Below are 24,391 nucleotides of genomic sequence, written 5' to 3'. Positions count from 1 at the left end.
TTTACTTTCTTGTCTTTATGTTAGCCGTCAAAGAAATGATTAGATGATGAGAAGAGTCAATTATGAAATATAATGGGTTTCCACAGAACATATTGACATCATTACTATTCCAATGGGCTTGTGTTCTAGCGCAGATCTGAACACCTCAGATTTTAGCAGATTCAACGACACGCAATTTAAAAAAAAAAAACACACATCGAATCAACTACCCAACAGAGCCTCCAACATCACTATGTGACTTCATTGCCAAGATGCCGATTTAGCGCGCGTTACCTTCGGATTCCAGTCTGACGACCGCTTCTGGCGGAGCATTTTGGAGGCAGTCTCCTCTTGAGAGACATGGAGGACGAGACATTGACGGTGAACATGGCGGCAGTAGCTCGCCTTCTTCCGATCTGGCCTTCCTCTCAGAGGCGCGTCACTTTCACAAGCCTCGACCGTATCTCATGACCGTGTTGTGTGATGGGAACCAGCTCCAAACACTCGCGGCCCATCATCATTACCAGAAAGTCTTAACATTTAACCCTCACGCCTGTGGAGGGAAGTAACTGAGTGCAGATACTTTTAACAGTACTTAAAAGTCCCTGGAAAGTGAAAATAAATGTCTTGTAAATTTGACTCACCACGGAGTTGTGTTAACACCCGTGAAAAATATTGAATGATTGAGGCTTTACAAAAAAAAAAAAAAAAAAAGGAAACCATTCTCTTTCTCTCTGAACGCTGTGGGTGTGTCAACTGAATGCGCTACTGAATGCAAACTGTCAATCAAATACCAATACCACGACCTGGAAAAATAGATGCTACTTTGTCAAGCGTCATTCCTAATGCCGACAATAACCACATGTTTGAGCTGCGAAAAATACATCCGATTATACCCTCCGGTGGGCGGAAAATAACCCACCGGGTTGCGGGTTTCCATGGCGAAACACTCGTCCAAACACTGACTGTCATTTCAAAAATGAAAAAGAAATTCCTCGCTCTTCATCTTTCTTCTCTCTCTTGTCACTAAAGGACAACAATGAGGCGCTCTAAAGCAGCCATGGCAGGGGTCTATACACAGAGAAGATGTATTTTCGTTAGCACGTCTCAATTGATGGATAACTGCTGACACAAACAAAGGGTCAAGTTCTTATCATGTCGCACTTAGGCTCTGTTTTACCCCCCGCCCCCCCAAAAAAGCATAAAAACTGAAATAGTGAAAAACTGTGTAATGATGTAGCTTTACAAGAGAGTACTACATCGTGCGCAATCTTTTGCATATTTTCTGTCATTATTTGCAAACATGTACAACATATTTAGGAAGAAATATCTGAATTCACTTCATTTGAGTATTTACTCTTTGCAAATGGAGCTTCAGTAGACCAATGTCGAGCCCTCCTTTGTTTCTGCACGACAACATTCTTGTGTGTCAGCCTCTTGAGACTAGGCAGGTAGGAAGATTCCCAGAACTCCCTTTGCTAAGTGTGTAAGCAACGCAAAGTAGTTTGAAGGCACTTTTTACACTCTGGATCTATGCGAGACAAGAAGCTTGTGTTTCTCTCAGCTCAATAACATGACATTTTTTACATAGACCTTATATTTTACATATTATATTTCATTCTGTATTGTGTACAGTTCATTTTTAAATTTACTTGTGTGCATGCAAATTGTTTTTCTTTCTTTCCAAATGTTGCGGCTGTAAATTGCGAATTTCTGCATTGTGAGACAAATAAAGGTTTTCTTATATTTTATTACCTTAAAAACCAAAGTCTTTCCATAGTAATGCGCCATTTTCTTCTTTTAATTTGACATTTGACGAATTTACATTTCGGGCTTCTCGCTGTGACTAAGAATAACGCGCGGTGGCTGATTAACACCTCAGACGAGGACTTGGCTTCATTTGCTGTGATTACTTTCATTTCAGCGCCTCTTTTTTTCCACCTTTTCATCTTTTAACACGCCAAGCGAAAGGTCAAAGTGTTCCTCGTTATCCGTGCATGAATTTGTCGAGTCAAAGCTTTTTGTGTTTGCGCGGATGCGAAGTGCTTAAAGTTACTGATTAGCTCACCCGCTGTCGCAATCTGAATGCTTTCTTGTGTTTTGAGCCTGACCAAACACGATAAATAAGGAAACTTTTCCCCATGTTCCTTGCCTGGGAATGGGCCACCGAACTTACTGGTGTCATTTGATTTTCATATGTACGGCAGAAAATTTTTTTATCCCCCCATCCAAATATTGACTAGAACAGCAGACTTGACTACAGTGTTACTGGAGGTTAGGAGACGAGTGCAGTGATTCCCAACCAGGGTGTATGTGTCACGTAAATGCTGCCCACATAGTCACCGATTCTTGGATTTTTTTGGGGGGGATCCTGGCCTCGGTTATCCACTAAAACAGTCACCTGTTTGCTGTTTTTGTGGTCAGTCCAGTTTAATGTACGAGTTGTACGCTCTGTTTGTATTGTAGGTGTTGATGTGCCCATGTGTGTTCAGTAGCAGTCGTTTGAAGGTTTACAATAACTGCAATATTGATGATAGCGTCTGTTAGCACGTTTGTTTATTTATTTATTTATTTATTTATTTTGTATTATATGTTAGCATTAGGAAGGCCGACTTTCATTTGATAAATATGGTTTGGACAAACATTGGGGTGTTTAAATATATGTTATTTTTAAAAAATCTTTTTTTCATTTCTCTTTTGTTGTATGCTCTGTATGAGTTGCTGCTGTGAGTATTAGTATTAGAATTACCATGACATCGATTCAAAATCACATTAGCCTGTCTATGGCATTTTACATGACATGTTAGCACAAAGCGAATGGACTTTTCATGACATGGGTTCTTTGACCATATTGGTGTTCATATACACAATGTTTCGTTTCTCTTTTGTTGTGACAGTACACCTCAACTGGTAGTGACAAACATGTTTTTGCTCTTTATTTGTGCGAGTCTTCTTTTCATTTCCTTCAAGGGATGTTATACCATGACATTTTTTGGGGAGCAGCAACTGAGGGAGAACGGCTAAGTAAGTGGCTTTTGATACATTTAAGTGTCTTAATATGTCTAAGTGTGTAGGAGTAGCAATGCTTTTTTTTTTTTTTTAAAAAGATTGTCTCTCCATCTTGCAGCTTTTCACCTGTGACGGGTGGGTCTGGAACGTATCCTCCCACAATAAACAGGGCCTCACTGTATTGAAAGTAGTCTCCAGACCACAAGACGTAACGTCCTTTTCAGAGGTGGCACGTGTGGGCGACGACAACGTTGGATTGTGTCAGGATGGTGCAAAGATGGGCAGAAGGCCGCTATAAGCTCTGACTCAGTCGTCACAGTCAGCCTGCTCCACTTGTGCGCTTACTGTAGCAGGCGTCTAAAATTAGTCTCCTCGTGCTGAGAGTTGCCGCGGTGGGCTTGTACCGAGGTGTTTGCTATCCCGGATGGAGGCCGCTGCTCATCTGCTGCATGTCCCCTACGGCCAACCATGGGGTACATGGTGTTCACGCTACATGTGTGCTGAGCAATTAAGAGGCCACAAGATGGCAGCAAAGCACGCCATTTGTCAAAACGGAGCTCCTCAACTCACTTCAACACAGTTGCTTGGCATTATGATGCAAAAAGATTGCACCAAAGCAATATTTTTATTGCTTTAGACTCAGCATAAAAACAGGGAATGGGTGAGTTTTCCAGTGAAAAAACAGAGGTGAGCTTCCTGACAAACAAACTCTAATTAGTTAATGATATCAAGTAACAGAGCAATGGAAAGCCGTTTGAGCATCTATTCGATCTCCTTGGTGTCCTGTTTACAGTCCATGCATAATCTTTGTCCTTACTGGTAAGACAATTCAACGCACTAGTACAATGACGAGAGTACACTAGTAAAATGACAACATTTTCCTCACTCCTAGTGCCACTTTTGGCCTATTACTATGCAATGAAACCGTACTAATAAACCGCTGTGCAGCACTAATAAGACTACTAGGCACTCAAATGACTTTCCATAAAGCTGTTTGAGTACTTATTCGGTATCCTTGATACACATTTTAAGGTCTATGTATTAGTATGCTCTTTGACAACTTTGGCACACTGGTAGAACCACTTCATGTTACTAGTGAGGCAAAACTACGAATTGACATGTATTGATTGCTTCACTAGAAGCACTAGTGCAGCCTAGTTATTCTACCAGCTCATTGAATTGTCTAACTAGTGACGAGAAAGAGTGTACTTGTACATGGACTTAAGCAGCATATAACGACTCAGCCTTTTTCTCTTCTTTATGTGGGAGGAGGGGGGACTGCTCAAATGTTTTTCCATGCAGCCCTACATACTTTGACACATTTTTCATTAAAGCAGGGTTCACTCTCACACACACGCGCACACACACACACACACACACACACACACACACACACACACACACACACACACGCACACACACAGACATACAGAGACATCAGGGTTTACAAAGGAATGAAAAATGACTCAATGCAACTTAATGAACAAACGTGCTGATCTGTTCACGTCAAACTCAGGTAGGCACTGCAGATATGAAGTACAATACAGCTGAATATGATCTCTTTCCCCCTTCAGTCGGAAACTTGGCCTGAGACAGAGGCTTTAGGTTTATCAACGCCTCCTGACAGATGGAACGGAGCAGCTTGCGGGAGCGCGAAAGCCCTTTCGGCTGCACTCCTCCCGCAGAGATGTGCTTGCCAAGAGCGGATACGGCTCGCTTTTATGAAAAAAAAATAAAAAATACGAGACGAAAGGGGAGAAGGCGCTGCTTTTGGAGTGTATGTTTCATCGTCGTGTCGTGGAACATTTTGAAGTCGAGAACATCTAAAGCCGCACAAATGTGACGCGGCGTTTATATGATATCATTCAGCAGACCTCTACTCTGCGTGTGTGCTTTTGTTAAAGCAGTTGGAGTCATTATTTTTGATCATCTACTGTCCCCCCCCCCTCGCTACCCAAAAAAAAAAACAAACCTTGAAACGTTGTTGACTAATGGTGTCATCGGAGAACACTACCGCTTTCGCCAACGGAAGTAAGTGTGACGTCATGGTGAAAAGGTCTATTGTCTGGTTTTCAGGAGAGGACGGTTAGCTGAGCAAGGCGTGACAGACTAGGTTAGTACCTGCCAGAGAGGGGGAGTGGAGCTTGGCACAAGGGTGCAGGGGAAGGACAGAAGCCTCTGCAGAGAGCCTGGGGACCTTTGCCCTCCCCAGGTTTGTGGATGACACTGTAAATTGGCTCAGCTCGGCTGTGGGGGTACAGGAATCACAGTGAACGGGACAAAGTGTAGGACAGGAAGAAAAGCACGATTACCAGAGGTGGGAGTAAGTCACGCAAGTGCCAAAGTCATGAGTCTCAAGTTTTATGTGCTACATTATATTCGACTTGAGTAACTTTGTGGAGGAATTGTACTTGTCAAAGACTTTTTTTTTTTTTTTTACTTGAATGGGTTTGTGAAGTAGAAACATAATTTTTACATTGACATATATTGTGCTTGCTACTTTATCCACAGTTTTATTAGATTCAACAATGCAAAGTCAATGCTAGAAGTTTGATTGCATTTCACCAATCAAACGAGGCTAGGCGGTCACATCGCAACGATCCAACACGGAAGCAAGGAAGTTAGGCGACAGCTCCGGATGGATGGAAAGATTAGGGCTGGGTTAAAAAAAAAAAAAAAAGGATTAATTGAATAGAATCGATTTTTATTTTCATAGTCAGATATCAATTCATAAAAACATGGATCGATCCTTTTAACACATCTTTTTTTTCCCCATAAATACTTGTGACTTCTCGCAATACGCGAGATCTCGTCATAGCTCGAGAGTCGTGTATCAAATAAGGCGGAAGCCGGAAATCAGCACCAAGACGCTTGACGGCAGATTTTTAAGTTTTGGCGTTTAAAAAAAACCCACAAAGACAGCAATGAACTGAAACTTAGAGACAGTGAGGAATTTGAGTGTGTTTTTGCCACTTTATTTACGCGGCCTGTCCTGTGATTGGTATTGATTCAAATGATTATTTATTCTTTTGATCAGGTCATGTTAAATAGAATACACATGATCAATGTAATTGCTTTGTCGACATTTCAGCCTACAGGAACTCCAACTGGAACTTGAGAAATTACAAGCGGCTGCCTTGCTCTGCATTTCAAAAGCATAATGCTCTGTGTAATCAAACCAGTAGGTCAACTGCGGCATGTGAATGCAAATTACACTTCAACCAACCTACTCGGCTCCGTTTGAGTTGTAGTTTTCTTGCTGTAGAAAGCGTTGCTACCCAATCTGCAAGGTATGTAGATACTTGAATCTTTTTTTTGGGGGGGGTGGGGGGGGTAATCAAACAGATATCATCAGCATTGCTGATGAATGTAGGTAAATCTGTTCATGATTAATATCATGAAATTACGCATAATTCTATCGTTAATTATTTCTGACAGTTGACCCTTTTGTGCTGGTTCACATGTGTAAGTAAACAAAGTTAATTTGGGAACCCGTATCTCATATAGAACAATATCCTTGTTTTCAAGTGATATTGTTAGGCTTGTAATCCAAATTTGAATTTGTGCATTCCTATTTCATATTTTTATCTATTTGACATTCATGCACCATTTAAAAATGAAATCCATCAGATGTTAGTCACTACGAAGTTTAAACGAAACGTGTGCGAGGGGTTTTTGTATGGTCTCTCCATATCAGACTTTTTCGCGCACTACACACACACAAAAAAAGCTTTTCTTTCAACAACAAAAATAACCTCACTGATGATCTCGAGGTTCGAATGTCCAACAGGTAAGACTTGTCAAGTCATGTAATTCAAGTCAAGTCCCATGAAATACCTCGTTAAAGTCAAGTCAAGTCTGTCATAAGTCTCAAGTCCTAAAATTGGTGACTTAAGTCATGTGACTCAAAAGCCCCCCACCTCTGACGCATACCAACAAAAGATGCGACATACAATGTAGACAGTTTGCACAAAAGGACATTACAGGGCACGGGACAAGAACAGTAACACACGCACGCACGCACGCACACACACACACACACACACACACACACACACACACACACACACACACACACACACACACACACACACACACACACACACACACACACACAGGGAGCCTCCTCCCTAGAGCTGTGGGTTAAGATGACTCAAGGCCTCGCGGGATACCCAAACCCCCACCCCCCTCCCCTCCTCGCCCTCCCCCGATGATGCTACTTTCAGTTCTTGGGATAGGAGGTCAAAGGCACCACACACTGTCCAGCTTTAACTCAGCGTCAACTCCGCGCAATGAGCTTAGAAATGTAAAGCCACATTTGCTCGGCTTCACAAGGTGACTGAACATGTGTGTCTCGTGTTCACGCCAACCACACGGTGACAGGACCTGGACGACAGCAATGAAAAAAGAAAACCCATGCAGGACTGAAACTGTGAACCCTTACAAACTGTCGGGTCAAATTTGACCCATGTTGATGGTTTTCATCAATAATAATAGCCTCAATGTCATTCTTTCACCAGAAATGTTACGATTTCTCCTAAAGTGTACCAAAAATGGAAATGCAACTCTTTTGGTGTGCTACAAAATTTGTGTACACTGATTTCATGTGGATTGGATTTTACATTCACTCGTGTGTGTTAAATCAAGGAAAATGGTGATCATGGTGAAAGTAATGTTGAAATTGGACATGGCACAAATGTGTGTACTTTTTATGGGACAGTGGGAGCTTGAAACCGCCCCGAGAACTGTCTGCGTAACCACCACAATTTGCACAGGTTCCTACAGAAACATGCAACGATTGGTCTTTGAAGGGTCATGGGGGGAATCTCGAAAAAGCATAAGAATGATGACATATACTCAATATCAGGAAGTGAAGTCATACAGAGGTCAGAGGGTGCCTTGGTACAGGTTTGAGACCTACACATGCAAAAATAAATCATTTTGTCTGAAACTTTAAGGATTAACAATTCATTTAGTAAGGTTATCTATAAATAGGCCATAATCTGACACAGACAATTATTACGAGGACGTTCTTTGCCTGTGCTAAAATGATCGAAACATATGATGTGCATAGAAAAGGAATAGTATGTAAGGGTAGAGAAAGTGTTTTTACAGTATGCGTTGGGACACATTTGTTCCACAACAGCAACAACAAAAAAAAAGAAAAAAAAAAGAAAAAAGACCCTCTGCCTCTGTCTCCAAGCAATCTGTGTGCTTGAATCTTTGCAGATGGTATTACACGACTGTGAGTGTCAATGCAAAAGGAGGCGAGGTGGGACCCATCCAGCCATGGTCATTGTACTAGTGCGCTCTTTGTCCTTGCGAGAAGGACAATTTTAGCATCCTAGTAGGAGGACAACAGCATGTTACCCGTGAGGTAAAACTGTGCACTACTTGGCAACCGCGCACTACTACCGGTACGACTAGTCACGTGAAATGCAACTCGTTAACATTTCGTGCTTCATTAGTAGTACTAGTTGCACATAGATGTCAACTAGTGCAGAGTTTTGCTTTGCAGGGAACATGTTCTATGACAGTAGAGTGCAGAAATGCCAAACTATCGTGGCACTAGTAGTGGTAAAAAAATAAAAATTAATAATCACAAATGAGTGTAATAATGGTTCTACTGGTGTGCTGACTTGCCTCACTAGCAAGGACAAAGTGTACCAGTACATGAACCGCAAGCTTACCGTTAAGGAATACAACAACTAGTAACTAGGGTGCACTAGGGAAACAACTATGCCATACAAGTAACTTTTTTCCACTACTAGTATGCAAAGATGTATTGTAAATTGTACATAATGAATTACTACAAAACTACTATGCCATGATCGCACAAAGTACTATTAGGCCCAACTAGTTGTCCTATTACAATACCAAAGATTTCCTATTAATGTGATGAAATGTCATACAGCAGTGGGGGGGACGGGACATTCCTAGTAAAACAGTCATTCCACTAGGGCACTGAATTGTCTTTCATTGTGTAGTAGTACATGGACTTGAAGCTAAAGCAGTAGAAAGAATCTTACTTGCAACATTTTGAGAACATTTTGTTCTCTATGACATTTGAGGGCACAAATAGAACGACAAGGGTGCGCTCATAAAAAGACTAAGTCACATTAGTCGAACGACTGTGTATTACGAGTGCTTTTTTTTCCTCCACTACTGAATGACATTTCTGCACAGTAATAGTGGTGCCACTTTTGCCCTACTAGCACACAATTTAATAAACAACCTTGCCGGACTAGTAACACTGCAAGGCCCAACTCGTCGGCATATGTAATACACTAGTAGTCTCCAGGACACCACGAGTAGCACCAAAGTTCTCACCTGCAATTTGGCCTTATGAGTAGCATGGAGTTGTCCTTCTAGTATGCCAAAGTTGTCCTACTCGTGTGGCAAAATGGCATACATTAGTGTAAAAAACATAACTAATAGGACAAAGTTGTTCCACTAGTGCACCCGAGTCATTCTACTAATGCGCTTAACTGTCATACTAGTGAAATACAAAGAGCGTACTAGTACATGGACCTTCAACTGGATATCGAGAATGGAGTAAGTGGTTTCCATGGTCTGCAACTTACCTGGTGAAGTCTTCCTCCCCGAGCATGTGGCGGGGGATGGGCGAGTACCTGGACGGGGTGACCTGGGGCGGCGGGTAGGGCGGCTTGGGCTCCATGGCGCCCATGTAGTTGTGGCTCACGTGGTTGTCCACCATGGTGGGGAAGGCTGGAGGGAGGGCCAGGCCAGTAGGGGGGAAAGCAAGAATGATTACACCATACAGGACACAGGAAGTTAGTCAAAAGGAGGAAGAATAGATGAGATTTAAAAAAAGAATAATAATAACTGATGGGACCATCACTTCTTACTTTTGCTGACAATTCGAGTTATAACCATTAACGTTCATGTGAAAGTCCACTATCTTAATTCTAACACAAAATGGAACAGCCATAAGAAGTGCTCACGGCACTCATAGTGACACAGCAGTAGTACTTGTAAACTTTTAAACACCTATTTGGACTTGAACTGGAGAAACACATGTAGAAAGAGCATACAGTGGTACCTCTACTTTCGAACGTCTCTTCATAAGAAATTTTCAAGTTCCGAAACGCCTCAACAGGAAAATATTGCCTCTAGTTACAAAAGAAATTTCAAGATACGAAATGTAAACATACAGGATGGTTGTTACTCACAGCTCTGAGTTTCCTGAACGCAACATACTTAAAGCTGCTCTGCCGTTGGCTACTACCGAGCATCATCCGGGCATCCCATTGGCTAAGAGGGACCTCTACCGTATGTGTCTATGTGTGTAGATCGATAGTTATGTGTTTATGCAGCGTCCTCGTCATTCGCCTCTCGGGCCATGAGGCGTTCGGATAGTTTTCCGTAAATGTGAATCCCCAGAAAAGGTGCTCACCAGTCAGGCGATCGCTCACTCTGCTGATGTTTGCCTTGGACATTTTTGAAGGATTGTTCAAAGCCAACAAAAGCAGATGTCCTTTGCTCAGTTCTTTACAAAACAAAAAACCACTTCTGAGAGAGAACATGAACTAAAGAGGGCAAAAAACGATGAGGAAAGTTAAATGACCATCATTTTTATTCTTTACTCTATTCTTTTGTTTTTTTTACACTATTCACAACTCTCATTTATTGTGCAATAATCTATTTTGTAACATGTATTTGTTACATATTTTGATACATTTTTATGCTTTAGAAAACATTTATGTCTGAATTTTGGGGGACTTGGAACGGATTAGGGCATTTACATTGAAAATGCGTCTCTACTTACAAAATTTTCTTGTTAAGACATTTATTCCAGAACCAATTCATTTTGCAAGTAGAGGTACCACTGTATAACAGTTACAGGCATATATTTTACATCCTTGAAAAAAAACGACAAATGTTACTGCAGTTTAGCTCTGATTGCCTTCTTCTGTTTTAACATCAGTTTGATTACAGTATCTAGTATGTCTGTTGGTATTATACCGCTCCCTGGTGGCAGAAAGTGGCACAATGGCCATTGAGGTGAAGCATGAAATCATAATGCCAAAACTGTTTCATTCTTTCCATGGTGATTAACGGAGAAGTTTGCGCACAAAATCTGGGAACAAGTGAACCATGAATTTACAGGAGTTTAATGTCATGTCCACAAAAAACAAAAAACAAGTTCTTCTATTCATTTTTAACTTTCCACATGAAAACTCCATATCAGGTTGGCAAAAAAAAAAAAAAAAACCTCTCATGTACTATTAAATCCACTTTAAATCCTGATCGTGTGAACATGGGTGGCATGGAGGCAAAGGCAAATAAAGTCAGCGTGCTTACGAAATGGCTCGTCGAAGAAGAATTTGGAGACACTTTGCCTCGAGATTGTAGGCTCCCATGCGCAGGTGGGATGTGAGAAACCGGCCACACTCAGTGGGAGGCAGAGAACTAAGCTTGTTGTTGCTATGGGAAGAAATGCTTGTGTGTGTGTGTGTGTGTGCGCGCGTAGTTGTCACGATGTGGGTGTCTCAGGCGTTTTTGGGCAAGAGAGCAGTGATCCTATGCAAGAAATTCATGCGGGTTCATCACTCCTCAAGATAGAAATACGGTATTATATTATTTAGTAAGCGTTACCTTATTGTGTTATGTAATGTTAGGTTTATGTAAAGTGTATTTGCAGAGAAGTGGGTCTTTGTTTGAGGAGGAACAAATTTGGAGCTAGTATTTTTTTCACCTCTCAGTTAACATCGTGCCAATAGAGTCTCACTTAATTAGTCCAAAAATGATTTGTGACAAATAATGTAGCTTTGTTCATGGTTCTACGCCAGTGTTGTGTATTAACTGGCATAACAGTAAAAAGGCCCTTCCACTTGATGACAGGAGGTAGAAATCTGACATGATTCTAAGTTGACAAATCCTTATTCAATGTGGAATAGCACATGCAAGTCACAAACAGACCTCCACCAAGGCTGAAAAATCCAAGTTTGAATTGTACTTTTCATCGGAAAAATAGCACTATATAATATATTGTTCTTCATTAAAAAAAACATTAATGACATAACTATGGCAAGAACGAAACAGTTTTGGACATTTTTTTTTGCAGTATAATACAGACACAGCTATACAGGGACACGATCACAGCTCCTCAGTAAGCCTAAGTTGTGTTAGGTGTTGTTCATGGAGGATAAAGAATATATGCCTGGGAATACTGTTCCAAAGTGGATCTACAAGTGCTTCACCGCTGTTTGTGTTTAAATATCCTCGACATAAAGGGTTGTAACACCACGATGCTGTTCATTAGTTCGTCTCTGGCGTTTTGCATGAAGTATTTCGCATTATGCTAGCAGACTTTAGTAATGCAGAGTTATGTGGCTTGTTTTCAAAGTTTTGTTTGCAAGTCAAAGCCAAAAAAAATTGATCTGCAGAATGACAGCTTGAATCTTGAAAAAGTCTGTCGCTCAGACTATCTCAGTTTTTCCCCCCCATTGGAATGTACAAAAACGGGGTTCACAACATTCATCGTGATCCCACCCAAATATAAAATTGATTGTATAATCAGTAGAATAATTATGTACATGGGAAAATGAATTAAATTTGGCATGATTAGCAATGTTTTGAGATGTTTTTCAAAAATCTAAGCTCCTGTTACTATATGGTAATCAGTGCAATAAAAAGATAAGGAGTCAAGTCTACACAATCAATGGTGGAAAAATCGATTATCGTGACTATCCCTAATGTGCAGGACAAGAGAGAAAGAAGAAGAAGTAAATACGTACTGCTGGAATAGTCGGGTGGGGCGTACATGTCATTGAGGTGTACGGGTCCTGGCTTGGCCACCTTGAGGTAAACCATATCGGACGTGTTCTTCAGGGCAGCCACTGCTTCCTCGTGACGCACGTCCTGAAGCACGATGTTGTTCACCTGAACCAAGAACACAAGCTGTGAGAAAACCTCAGGTGGGGTACACACACACACACACACACACACACACACACACACACACACACACACACACACACACACACACACACACACACACACACACACACACGCGAATAATCTGGACAAATGTGTGCAGTTCTCTTTCCCAAAGTCCAAAAATTGGTGAAGATGTAAACAAAAACCCAGCAAAAATGGCACTTAGGCGTCACATCAGCCAACGCGATCACAGCACGTAGGATGAAGCGAGATTTGGACATATTGCAACCATGTGCAAGAAGCCCAAGGTTGGCTGTGTTGGTGTGCGCGTGGTGAGAAGTGCGGTCAAAAGCAGTAGGTCGTGTCTGAGTACCTTGACTTACCACTCTATTCGATCCCATGACCAAGCGCGAAACCCAATTTACACGTCTAGCCAATTAATATTGGCCATTGAAAGGAACTGAAAGGCCATTAACACGTTCCAGCCAACCACACGTTCATGCTGTACTGTATGTGCGTGAAGATGTTGCAAGATAGTGGCAAAGCACAACATTTGACGAAATGAAGCTCTTCCTTCACTTTAACATAGTTCCTTCTGTGTGTGTGTTGTGGCTTACAGCAGCTCCTTGTGAGTGTTTTCATTTTGCCTTTGTGTGTTTGACCATTTATGCAGTTAAATAAACATCTTTGGCTGTCCTTGCTACGTATATCGGTATCTTCTTCTTTTTTTTCCACTTGGCCCCAAATTTGATTTAAGGTACCACTGTACAAGAAGTATGAAGAGGATCTTACAGCGAGAAGGCGGTCTCCCGTCTGCAACCGTCCGTCCTTTTGGGCGGCTCCCCCTTCGATGATCTTGGTGATGTAGATGCTGTTGTCACCCGGGATGTGCTGATTGCCGATGCCTCCGGCAATGCTGAATCCAAGTCCTGGAAGATTGACGTAAAATAGTGTAACATTTGAGAAATAAAACATACAAAGCACACAAGACCTACAACATCACTTGTTGGGACAAAATCCATTATTCGTTATTACTATTTATGATTACATTAACTTGGGTAGACACTTCATTAGGTACGCTGGTCAAGTCAAGATGAGACAGTGGTGCATATCTATCTGCGATCGAATGAGAATAAGGTTGTATTATAAAGGAACACAAAACCTCCTTATTGAAAAAAATGCCTTTGAATAAAAAGTATAGTAATGATCATTATTTGAATACACGATTGTTTATTAAGCATTCAGAACAACCAGAATTTAGTACACTCATATTATTGCAAGATTAAAGCCAAAATATTCTGCAAAAAAAACGCAGTTTTTCCTAACACCTGCAGAGGAAGCTTCCACTTAAATGAAAAAGTCAGCCAGAAACCCAAGAAGCATCATTCAGTTTTCTTTTCTCTGAATTACTTCTTCAATTACTATTGTCTTTTTTTTTGCTGTTTTTTAATGACAAACAATACAAAAACATATTATGTCTATTATTGTTAACGCTTTTATTTGCATCATTATTTTTTCCAAACACGTGCAAATGGTCACAAACTGTTTTTTGCTTCTTTTACTTCACAGTATCACGGCAATCTGCCATTTCTTCACAATTAATATAAAAAAACTAAAAATGAAAATGTTCTCTATGGTCAGTAAAGGGCCCTTAAACCTCTTCAACTCAGTCATTCAGATGTTCCATTGGAGTGCAGACTTTTGCAAATGAGGAATGTTACATGACAATGTTCTTTTTGTCCAAAAATGATTAAATGTCAGTGGACAGCCTATCATGCTATCAGGTTACAGAGTGCATGAAAGGGTCAAGAAGTGCTTAAGTTTGAAATGACAAAATCAGGCAAAAATGGCCAGCCTTCGGAAATTTCTTGAGATTTGCATTTACACAACTGAAATGGTTATGTGTGTGTTACCTTTGGGCCCTTTGAGCAGGTTAACCTCCAGGACAGTTTCGGGTGGGGCCTGCCTCCGCCTCACCAGCAGGCGCACCACCGGCCCCGCCTCCTTCAGAGCCTCCACCGCACGGCTGTGAACCACCTCCGACACGTCCACGTCGTTCACGCGGAGCACGCAGTCGTTAACCCTGCGGATGTGTCGTCGTATCATCACTACAAATGCTCTAGCTCAGGGGTGTCAAATTCCTTTTTGTCGCGGGCCACTTTGGTGTTACGTCTTCCCTCTGAGGGCCGTCATGACGGTGAAACCACAAAAAAATGTTGAATCGTCTCATCGCATGTATTACTTGTACACAACGAATTAATGGATTTCTAGTTTTGAAATCAGTCGACTATAATAGTTTGTTCAATTATTGTTCAAGTGACTGTAAACAGGGTAATGAAATTATTGCAAAATCTCAATGTCATTTATTACACGACAATTTGACGTTACGGTACTTTTTTTTTTTTTAAACAAGGATCATGCAAGTTGACACACATGCTTTTCTTTCGGGGGCCCCACATAAAATGATGTGGCGGGCCATATCTGGCCCCCGGGTCTTGGGTTTGACACCAATGCTCTAGTTTCACGTTAGTTTTCAACATTATGCAATATGACAAAAAAGTGGTCATTTTACAAGAAAAATGGAGGAACATTTGAAAAAGTAGGTCAAAAATTTTCAGAGTGGTATTTCAGTATGAAATTTATCAAGAAGTGAGAAAGTATTTTACCCTAAAGTTTTATTTATTATTTTACTAGAAAAAAAGGTAACTTTTTGCAAACTCAGAATTGCACAATAACAAACTTATAAAAGTCATCAAAAAAAAAATTATGACAACAGTTCACTAAATTTACAATATACAAAAAAGTAGTAGCGGGGTAACAAAATTGCATTTTTACAGTGGAAAAATATTTTTATGACAAGGTTACAATACTGTAGTGATTTTACAATAACAGCTGTAATATTAGAATGAATAAATATTTGGATGAGAACAAAGTTACAACAACATTTTCAGATAATGCAAGTTAGAAGTCAGAATTTAAGAAAAATGAAGTTGTAGTATGAGTATACAGTATTATACAGTATGAGTGTAAGTCATCTTTACCCGAGCCTCCCGTCCATGGCGGCCGCTCCTCCCGGAATGATCTTGGTGATGAAGATCCCCGGATCGTCGGGAATGTGCGGATTATCGATGCCTCCCGCTATACTGAAGCCCAGGCCCGAGTTCCCCTGAACAAATAGGAGACTAATGTTGCAATATTATCCCAAAACAATATATTTTTTTCCGGCAACGAAAACAATATGAGGAATAAAATCATAATTTTATGGGTAGAATGTGTACTTTTTCAAAAATGAAAACACGTTAGACTGCTTCCAATGTTGAGTGAATGCCAAGATCTACCGCCGTATACTTCGACATGTAGCATTTCCTTACCCTCTCCAAGATGATCTCCTCATACTTGTACATGCCATCGCTGCCGTTCACCTGTAACACAAGAGAAGACAATAGTTGCTTAGCAAGGCTGGCTTGCATTTTATCAAAAGACACACGTGGATCTCTTTGTGAATTCAAAATAGGAAACTCATTAGTCATTCTCAACCCCGGTAAACTGCAGGAAGTTTGTTTGTAGTTTGTTTGTAAACTTCAACTGGAAAATGCATGATGAAAATGCATTTTTTTTTTTTTTTGCTCACAAGTCTGAGCAAACAAAATCATCCAAACTCGGAAATCAGGTTACTCGTATCTCAAGGCAGCACTGGACACCAAAATGTTGCTGCGAAATCCTCAAATTTTCAAAACTAACAGAATTATGAACACACGATGGATTGTTTGATTTCACATCAACACTCAAATAAAATCCGATTTTGAGTTTATTCCAGCTCTTGGTCGTGACAATAAATGTGCAATGTGGCATCCTGGCAAAACAAAAGGCTGGGTCAAAGGTCAAATGGATAATGGATATGCATGTCCACATGGCAAACATCTACACACACACACACACACACACACACACACACACACACACACACACACACACACACAGGGGAAACAGAGGGCGTGGGAGAAGAGGGGGTGGGGGGGGCAAGAGAGAGGGAGGAGATACTTACATAAGGGCCTGCATCTAGTGAGTCTGCGTTGACAATGATGGGGGGAGGGTTGGCCTGTGAATATGAAGAGATACACATTATCTCAGCAGATGACGGCGGATGCACACGCACACACATTATCACATGGGAGTCAAGTGAAGCCGAGAAGGTGCGAGGGGTTGAAAATGACCACAGGTGCCCAGAGACCATCAATAAACGAACACACACGCACGCACGCACGCACGCACGCACGCACGCACGCACGCACGCACGCACGCACACACACACACACACACACACACACACTTAACCCTGGGGTAAAATAAGAACAAAAAAAGCAACAAAGAACTCGAGTTAAAATTTTACAATTTGGAATATTTTTAATCAAATAACTGGATAATTTGAGACTCAGTAAAATCTTACACATATCAGTTTTACAAAAAACAATAAACAACTTTATACCTAAAATTACAGTTTTTAATTGAATGTATATAATAACTGTTTAATTAGTTTGTTATACATGAAACAAAAACAATTTAATCAACAATGTTAGTATTTTTAAAAAAATATTAAATGTAATCAAATATACTTAAATGTTTGGCTTATTTATTTTAAACAACAGAAATATTAGTAAATTTAATCATTTTAGATATTTATTCAAGATTTCTTTTTCATAAACAAATAAATTTTAAATGATAAATTAACTTATTTTTTTTAAGTAAAAAAGTTGACAGTGTGATAAAATGTGTTGACTTATTCTGAATAATTGAAATGCAAATGTAGGCAGAATAAAATCAAAAGATTTATCAAATATGTTGAAAATAATGTGATCATATATAACAGAATAAAAAAATGTTCATTAGTACAAGTAACACATATATATTTTTAAAAATATTTCTTAATTAAATTTTATATATATATTTACCAGTCATATTTTTTATAATTGATTTGACTCCTAATATTCTTACAAAAAAAAAAGTCATCACTATGGATTGAAGATGATGATGATGATGATGATGATGAATATGATGATGATGGTTTTTCAGCAAGCTTCCTTTCAAACCAATGTAATACAATATAATGGAGCAGGTTCGACTCCTGTTCCAGCTTTACTGTGTGGAATTTGCATATTCTCCCCGTGTCTGCATGGGTTTTCTCCGGGTACTCCAATTTCCTCCCACGTTCCAAAAACATGCATGGCAGGCTAATGAAACACTTTAAAAGTGTCCCTAGGTGTAATCATGAGCGTGAATGGCTGTTCGTCTGCGGATGCCCTGCGAATGGCTGGCAACCGGTTCAGGGTGTGCCCTGCCTACACCCGCGACCTTCGTGCCCCACTTCCAATGTCAACATGTGATTCAAATTGAACACACTTCACGATGCAACATCACAAGACAAAAGTAGCCCTTTGCATCATTGAAAGTCAAAATATAAAGTCATAGTACACGGCAAGTGTACTATGACTTTAGATGTTAAAATTAGTTCAAAGACATGAAACGAGAAAAAAAGCACAATTTTCCAAGAATAAAGATGAAATATTAATTGATCAAAAAATCTAAATACTAAATGTTTCTGTTCCTGAGAAAGAACTACTGCACACAAATTGTATGCCTCCTGTTTTAAACAAACAAAAGAAACATACAAAAATGGCACCAGTTGCATTATGGGATTTAGAGTCAAGAAAGCAACTGGTGTTGGTTAACCCAGAAACTCATCTGTAAAGCACTAAAATTAATCCAGCAGTGGTATAAAATCGCTGTTTTATACTTTGTAAAAAGCCAATCGCCATCTGACATAACAAGCAAACAAACAAAACAAAAATCACAACATAATCTCAGGAAAAGGAATCTCAACATGCGTTTCTTTAATATTGAGCAAACAAGACAAATCCTTGGGATTAGACCGGATTAGCGCCCTTCACCCGCCTCGGTTCCTAGAACGGTCATCCACTTATATCTGTGGGCCGCATCAAGGAAGACGAATACTCTCAATTTGAGACCGCATTTAAGGAGAAACACAAAATCTTAGCACACATTTTTGGCCGCCTGTGCTCTAGTAAGGCCATTGAGGGCCAAATGGCAATTTACAGCATCTGGATAATCCTTTAATGGGAAGTAGGTTAAGGATTACAGAGGTCAAGTCAATGGCATTTCACAGATTGATGGCAATCCAGGTTGCACATGCTCAAGGCTACAACACACACTCCTCAGGCTGGAGACATTGATCCAAACACCTCCAATTCATTGTATTTTTTTTCTTTTCAAGAGTATGGATTATTGTGGATATATTCAAGAAACACCACGAAGGGGACAAACTGCCATATAGAGAGACCATATGAAAATCTTTTTAATACCTCCATTCCCTCCACATGCTTTAAAAATGTTTTTTTTTTTCAAACCCACTTTTAAAAATGTCTCTCAGCCCGTTTCACTCTCCTGCTGTCAAGAAATGAGAGACTGACACACAAATTCAACAATGTCTATTTAAACACCAAAACGTTCAACCAAGCCATACTGGATAATCACAAAAATATGCACGTTTCATGCTAACATAAAATGTGAAACGCCATGGACACGCTAATGAAAATTAGCATAGTTGTTACGCTAATTATAAAGGTTGAAACAACTGCTACGTTAACACACAGAGTACCAGAAAATACAAATGAGGATACAACAAGTCATAATCAAACACCATATATTAATCATCAAACTGTTCAACCAAAAACCAATAAAGCAAGCCCGCTAGCTAATATATCATGCAAAACATCCAAACCTTCAAACAACTTCACAAAATAACAAGTGTTTACTGTACAATGATTAAAAAAAACAAACATATGAACAAAAACGAAAATGTACTAAATATTTAGCTTTTTTTAATATATGCTTTATGAAGTTCAGTGGCCATGTATAGCATATACTGTTTCACGATGAACTCGACCCTAGAAACAGAATTACCAGGGACAAAAAATAAAAATAAAAAAATTCAATTGTATGTTGCTATGACAAACAATTTGAGTTAGCTGTGTGTTTATTTTAAATGACTATTTTCTATTAAGAAAAAAAAATTATGACAGAATATCGATCATCACTATCTGCTATAAAACAGAGGTTGGTCTGGACAATACAATGTTAAAGATGACAAAATGCTTCAATCCGGTAGTATGCAAGCCCATATGCCGTTGTATAGATACACTGAGGGCAGGCATGAACCAAATTGTATATCCTGTAAGTAACTTCACAAGCATCAAAAGCAGACAGTGACAAGAAGGAAATACACAATTTATGTGTGTCAAATGCGTGGTTGACTACGGAGACGGTGACGCCACCCACAGACGCGAATGCAGGGCACAAGCTTCATCCCAATTGTTAAATAATCAATGTGTTGCCCTGGCAACCGCTGCCTGCACACATCATTGGCCAGTAGGCCTATTTTGCAGCATCCCCCTGCTGCAACTCACCGCTCGCAGCACATCTTTGCGCCTGCCTGCGTTTCCTCCTCACACAGATGCTCCAACACATTCGTAGCCGAAAAGCTTTATTTCACAAAACCCTTACATCCATATCATTTATTCATTCATTTTCCAATCCGCTTTATCCTCACAAGGGTCGCGGGGGGTGCTGGAGCCTATCCCAGCTGTCTTCGGGCAGTGGGTGGGGGACACCCTGAACCGGCTGCCAACCAATCGCAGGGCACGCAGAGACGAACAACCATCTGCACTCACACTCACACCTAGGGAAAATTTTTGAGTGTTCAATCAGCCTGCCATGCATGTTTTTGCGATGTGGGAGGAAACCGCAGTACCCGGAGAAAACCCACGCAGGCCCGGGGAGAACATGCAAACTCCAAACAGGGAGGCAGGCGCTGGGATTGAACTCTGTACCTCTGCACTGTGAAGTCGACGCGCTAACCACTCGACACTGGGCCGCCCTACATCCAGACCAACATTCATTATTTTTAACATGATGCCAACTTTCGACATACTACTCCATCCACATTTCTAAATAGTTACGTTGATTCAACAGAAGGGCGGCACGGTAGTCGACTGAATAGCACTCACAGGTGGCCTCACAGCAGTGCAGGGTTCTATTCCGGCTCTGGCCTGCATGTGTGGAGTTTGCATTCCCGTGCCTACTTGGGATTTCTGCGGGTACTCCGGTTTCCTCCCACATTCCAAAAACATGCACGGCAGGTTCATGGAACACTCAAAATTGTCCCTCGGTGTGACTGTGAGTGCGAATGGTTGTTATCTAGAAATTTCCCAAAATGGACCTGTTCATTGAGCCTGCACCTTATAATCCGGTACGCTTTGTAGTCCGAAAAACATGGGATGCTATTTTTCACATTCCCAATTTCAATGCGTTTTTATGCCACCCATATTTCCTGTGACACGATTCATAAATCAATGTACCAGTAGACATTTTCCATGTTGACTTTCTCCTACCAATAAGTTATTCAAGCCCTTCCTACTTCAAATTGTTCAGCTCATTCAGAGCACATTCGGCCCAAATTTTTCATTAATCTTCATTTCCCATGACAGTACCAAATCTATGCATCCTTCCTGGATGACCAAATTGCAATGCATGCCTAGTGGGCATTCGGGATTCCGAAACTGCAGTCTAGCTCGTAAGAAGTTGTTCCCACTCCTTTAACACTTGATAAAGGAAGTAACAGCAGTATTACACACGGCACCTTTCGCTGTGATGCGGTGCACTTTTACACCACAATAAACAGAAACGTGTAAAATTCATACCGTAAGGCCACATTGTTCATTAACCCTCTGCTGGTTCTTCATGCATACAGCACGAGAAGGGCTCGAGCTTGGAGCCCCTCAAAATGGCAGCTCAGTCTCCAGTGTTGCCAAACATGACAGTCGGACACCTGCAGATGATGCAACCGACGCTGAAGGAAGGGCCACGCGGCCAGAAAGTCACAGCTAATGGCGGATGAGTCAACTAGAAGCGTAGCGGCATGTTATGTGATCCAAATACAGCCCAAAGCTATAATGATGGACAGCATTTTGAAATCCAACATTTTCTAAGGAAAATAAAACCTGTGAGGTCGAACCACACAAGAAGAAATTTCACACGGTTTCACAATATGTACAATACGGCCTTGCTTGACAACCTTCTCCAATGTAGTAGTAAAGTCATACTGTAATTTCGGTACTTGAATCCAAAACACTTCTCAGACAAAAACGTTAAGTCAGGTCGTTGATGTAAAGTTCTCACTTTTGAATCCCATCAAGTTGTCATGTCTGCTTTTATTTTGTAGTAATTGATTCTTTTCCTTCCTGCCTTGATGTCTCCTCATCAGTCTGACTGTCTCTACCATCCCATTTGAATCGTGCTTTTTCGTTGTTTTCTATGTTAATATACAATGACCATTCCAGACCGAATTGCGATACAGAGACCATATACAAAAAACAAAAAACAAAAAAAAACAAAAAGGGGAGCTTTCTGTATAACATCATTTTCAGGAAGCATTGCATAAACATTGCATGGCATATTTCAGCAAGAAAATGTTCAACTAAACTGTACCAAAACAAAAGTCCACTAAGCTAAAGCTAACATCTCAAGTAGATCCCAGCATATTTGCGGATCGGAAATCGTGAATTCGCTTATTTTCTGATTTTTAGGGGAACATATTACCTACTTTTCAGGGGAGCCCCTACTTATAATTAATTAATTTATTTATTTATATTTATCTTAACTCATTCCCCACTTCAAAAGACAAGGCGGATGAAGGAATAGTTGTTGCGGTTGTTTATTGTCGATGGTATGGTCTGTTGTATTACTGGTATTTTACGTTAAATGTTCTGTAAAGCGCTTAGTTACAGCTGCAGCTGTTGTGAAAGAATTATATGCCATCTATAATGAGCTTCAAGAACCTGCGGATTTTCACTATTTGAGGTTGGGCTGGGTATAATGCATATACTTCACTACAATGTGAAATGCAGTAGATGGGCGACTGGGAATTAGCATTGATGTTACGGTAACATCATACCTGTAAAACAACTGATACAGTGACACACACAGAAGCAACCCATACACCAAAAGAGAATAAAAACACTAAATATTTCAACAGCAAAACATTGAACGAACGAAAGTCCGCTAGCATCATGCAAACCTATAATGTGAGCGCCACTGACAAGCTAAAGCTAAAGACACGTTAATTATAAACCTTAAAGCAAGCGCTGCTTTGCTTCAAGCAGAGCGCACAACCTTGCTTAAAGGCATACTGTATACTCTCTCTGCTCTGTAACAGCCAGTATTACTAGATCTTAGAAGGGGACCTTCTCTGCCTCTTCTTTTTAGACTGGTGGTGCGCTGTGACATTTATTTCTACAGTAAAATACAGTACGCACCTTCGGTCAATAAAGGTTGGGAAACACTGATATATGACAGGATGCAGTCGGCGGTGCTTGCTCACTTCCCCTGGCTGTCATTGGCCCGTTGCACGCCACGCTGCAATACAATCAATAGCGACTCAATTACCATGCAGCCAACATCTCATTCACGACGTGGCGTGGAGGGGGTGTGCTGCAGAGGGGACGGGGGAGGGGTGGAGAAGGCCTTGCGATAGGATGGGTGAACAACGTTGCGTCGGCTGTCAAGAACAAAAGGCGCACTAATGAGATGATACGCCGAGAATCTCTTAACCATAAAGGTCACCTGCTCACTTCCCCTTCCCTGCCGCCTCAACATGTGCGCAAATCAGCCATTTATTTATTCCAATAAGCAGCCGCACTGAAATTAATTACTACGCCCATAAAACTGCTCCATTAAAGCGTTAAAGTTCTCCGATAGGGTGGCCGTGATTGAGCATCGTGACTGTGACTGTCGGCCCCTCATTGAGCGACCCCCCCCCACACCCCTAAACCCCTACCTTGTCTTCCCCAACACAACACACAGACAAGAGAGTAATTAATTAATAGTCCGTCACAGCTGTTGGCAAGCCGCCCTCATCTTCATGCGGCGCTGCAAACGCATCCTGTGGCTTACTGGATGGCAAATGTCACCTTCAAGGGAAAGAGGGAAAGAGGGAAAAAAAGAAAAGGGAACGAGCCCAAAAATATCCAATTGTACTAAGTGTGAAAAGTACCGTAGTATTTTTCTCTGTTTTCATCTCTCTATGCCAGTGAAATATAGTGTCAGAAAGAACAAATAAATCTCTTCCAATAGATGGCAGAAGGTACAATTAACCGATGTATCAATTCATACGGCACAATAATAGCTTTGTGTTTAACTAAACAGTCCTAGATTTCTTAGTCAGCACAAAATCAGCATATTTGTGATTTGGAATGACACCTCAAAGTAATTTGTGCTCCCCAAGAAGGTTTATTATTGTTTATAGATGCGACAAGATGATGGCAAACCACTATATTTCCATTAGACATTTCTATGGTCTGACTGAATGAAGCCCCCCCCCCCCCCACCTTAACCACCCGTTTGGAAAGGGCACAAAAAAAAAAATCCA

At 40.7% G+C, this 24,391-nt stretch overlaps 1 protein-coding gene across 13 annotated transcripts in view; it reads right to left on the bottom strand.

Moving 5' to 3' along the window:
* The window catches only part of dlg3 (discs, large homolog 3 (Drosophila)), an 89,545-nt gene that overhangs the window by 28,395 nt on the left and 36,759 nt on the right, over positions 1–24,391 (bottom strand). For 6 of the 13 annotated variants that reach the window (XM_019871224.1, XM_019871225.1, XM_019871221.1 and 3 more), the window contains 8 exons: positions 16,937–16,990; positions 16,263–16,313; positions 15,933–16,057; positions 14,805–14,974; positions 13,684–13,820; positions 12,750–12,894; positions 9,573–9,735; positions 5,110–5,235 (listed from right to left, as the gene is read on the bottom strand). In XM_019871224.1, the coding sequence (XP_019726783.1) occupies positions 5,110–5,235; positions 9,573–9,735; positions 12,750–12,894; positions 13,684–13,820; positions 14,805–14,974; positions 15,933–16,057; positions 16,263–16,313; positions 16,937–16,990 (971 nt within the window). The remainder of the gene's footprint in view (positions 1–5,109; positions 5,236–9,572; positions 9,736–12,749; positions 12,895–13,683; positions 13,821–14,804; positions 14,975–15,932; positions 16,058–16,262; positions 16,314–16,936; positions 16,991–24,391) is intronic. The other 7 variants (XM_019871232.1, XM_019871231.1, XM_019871228.1 and 4 more) reach the window with 5 other exon arrangements.

The sequence above is a fragment of the Hippocampus comes genome, unplaced genomic scaffold (assembly GCF_001891065.2).
Source record: "Hippocampus comes isolate QL1 unplaced genomic scaffold, H_comes_QL1_v1.1 scaffold83, whole genome shotgun sequence".
NCBI lineage: Eukaryota > Metazoa > Chordata > Actinopteri > Syngnathiformes > Syngnathidae > Hippocampus > Hippocampus comes.
Note: the sequence above shows the minus strand (reverse complement) of the source record. Positions and strands in the feature narration are given on the sequence as shown.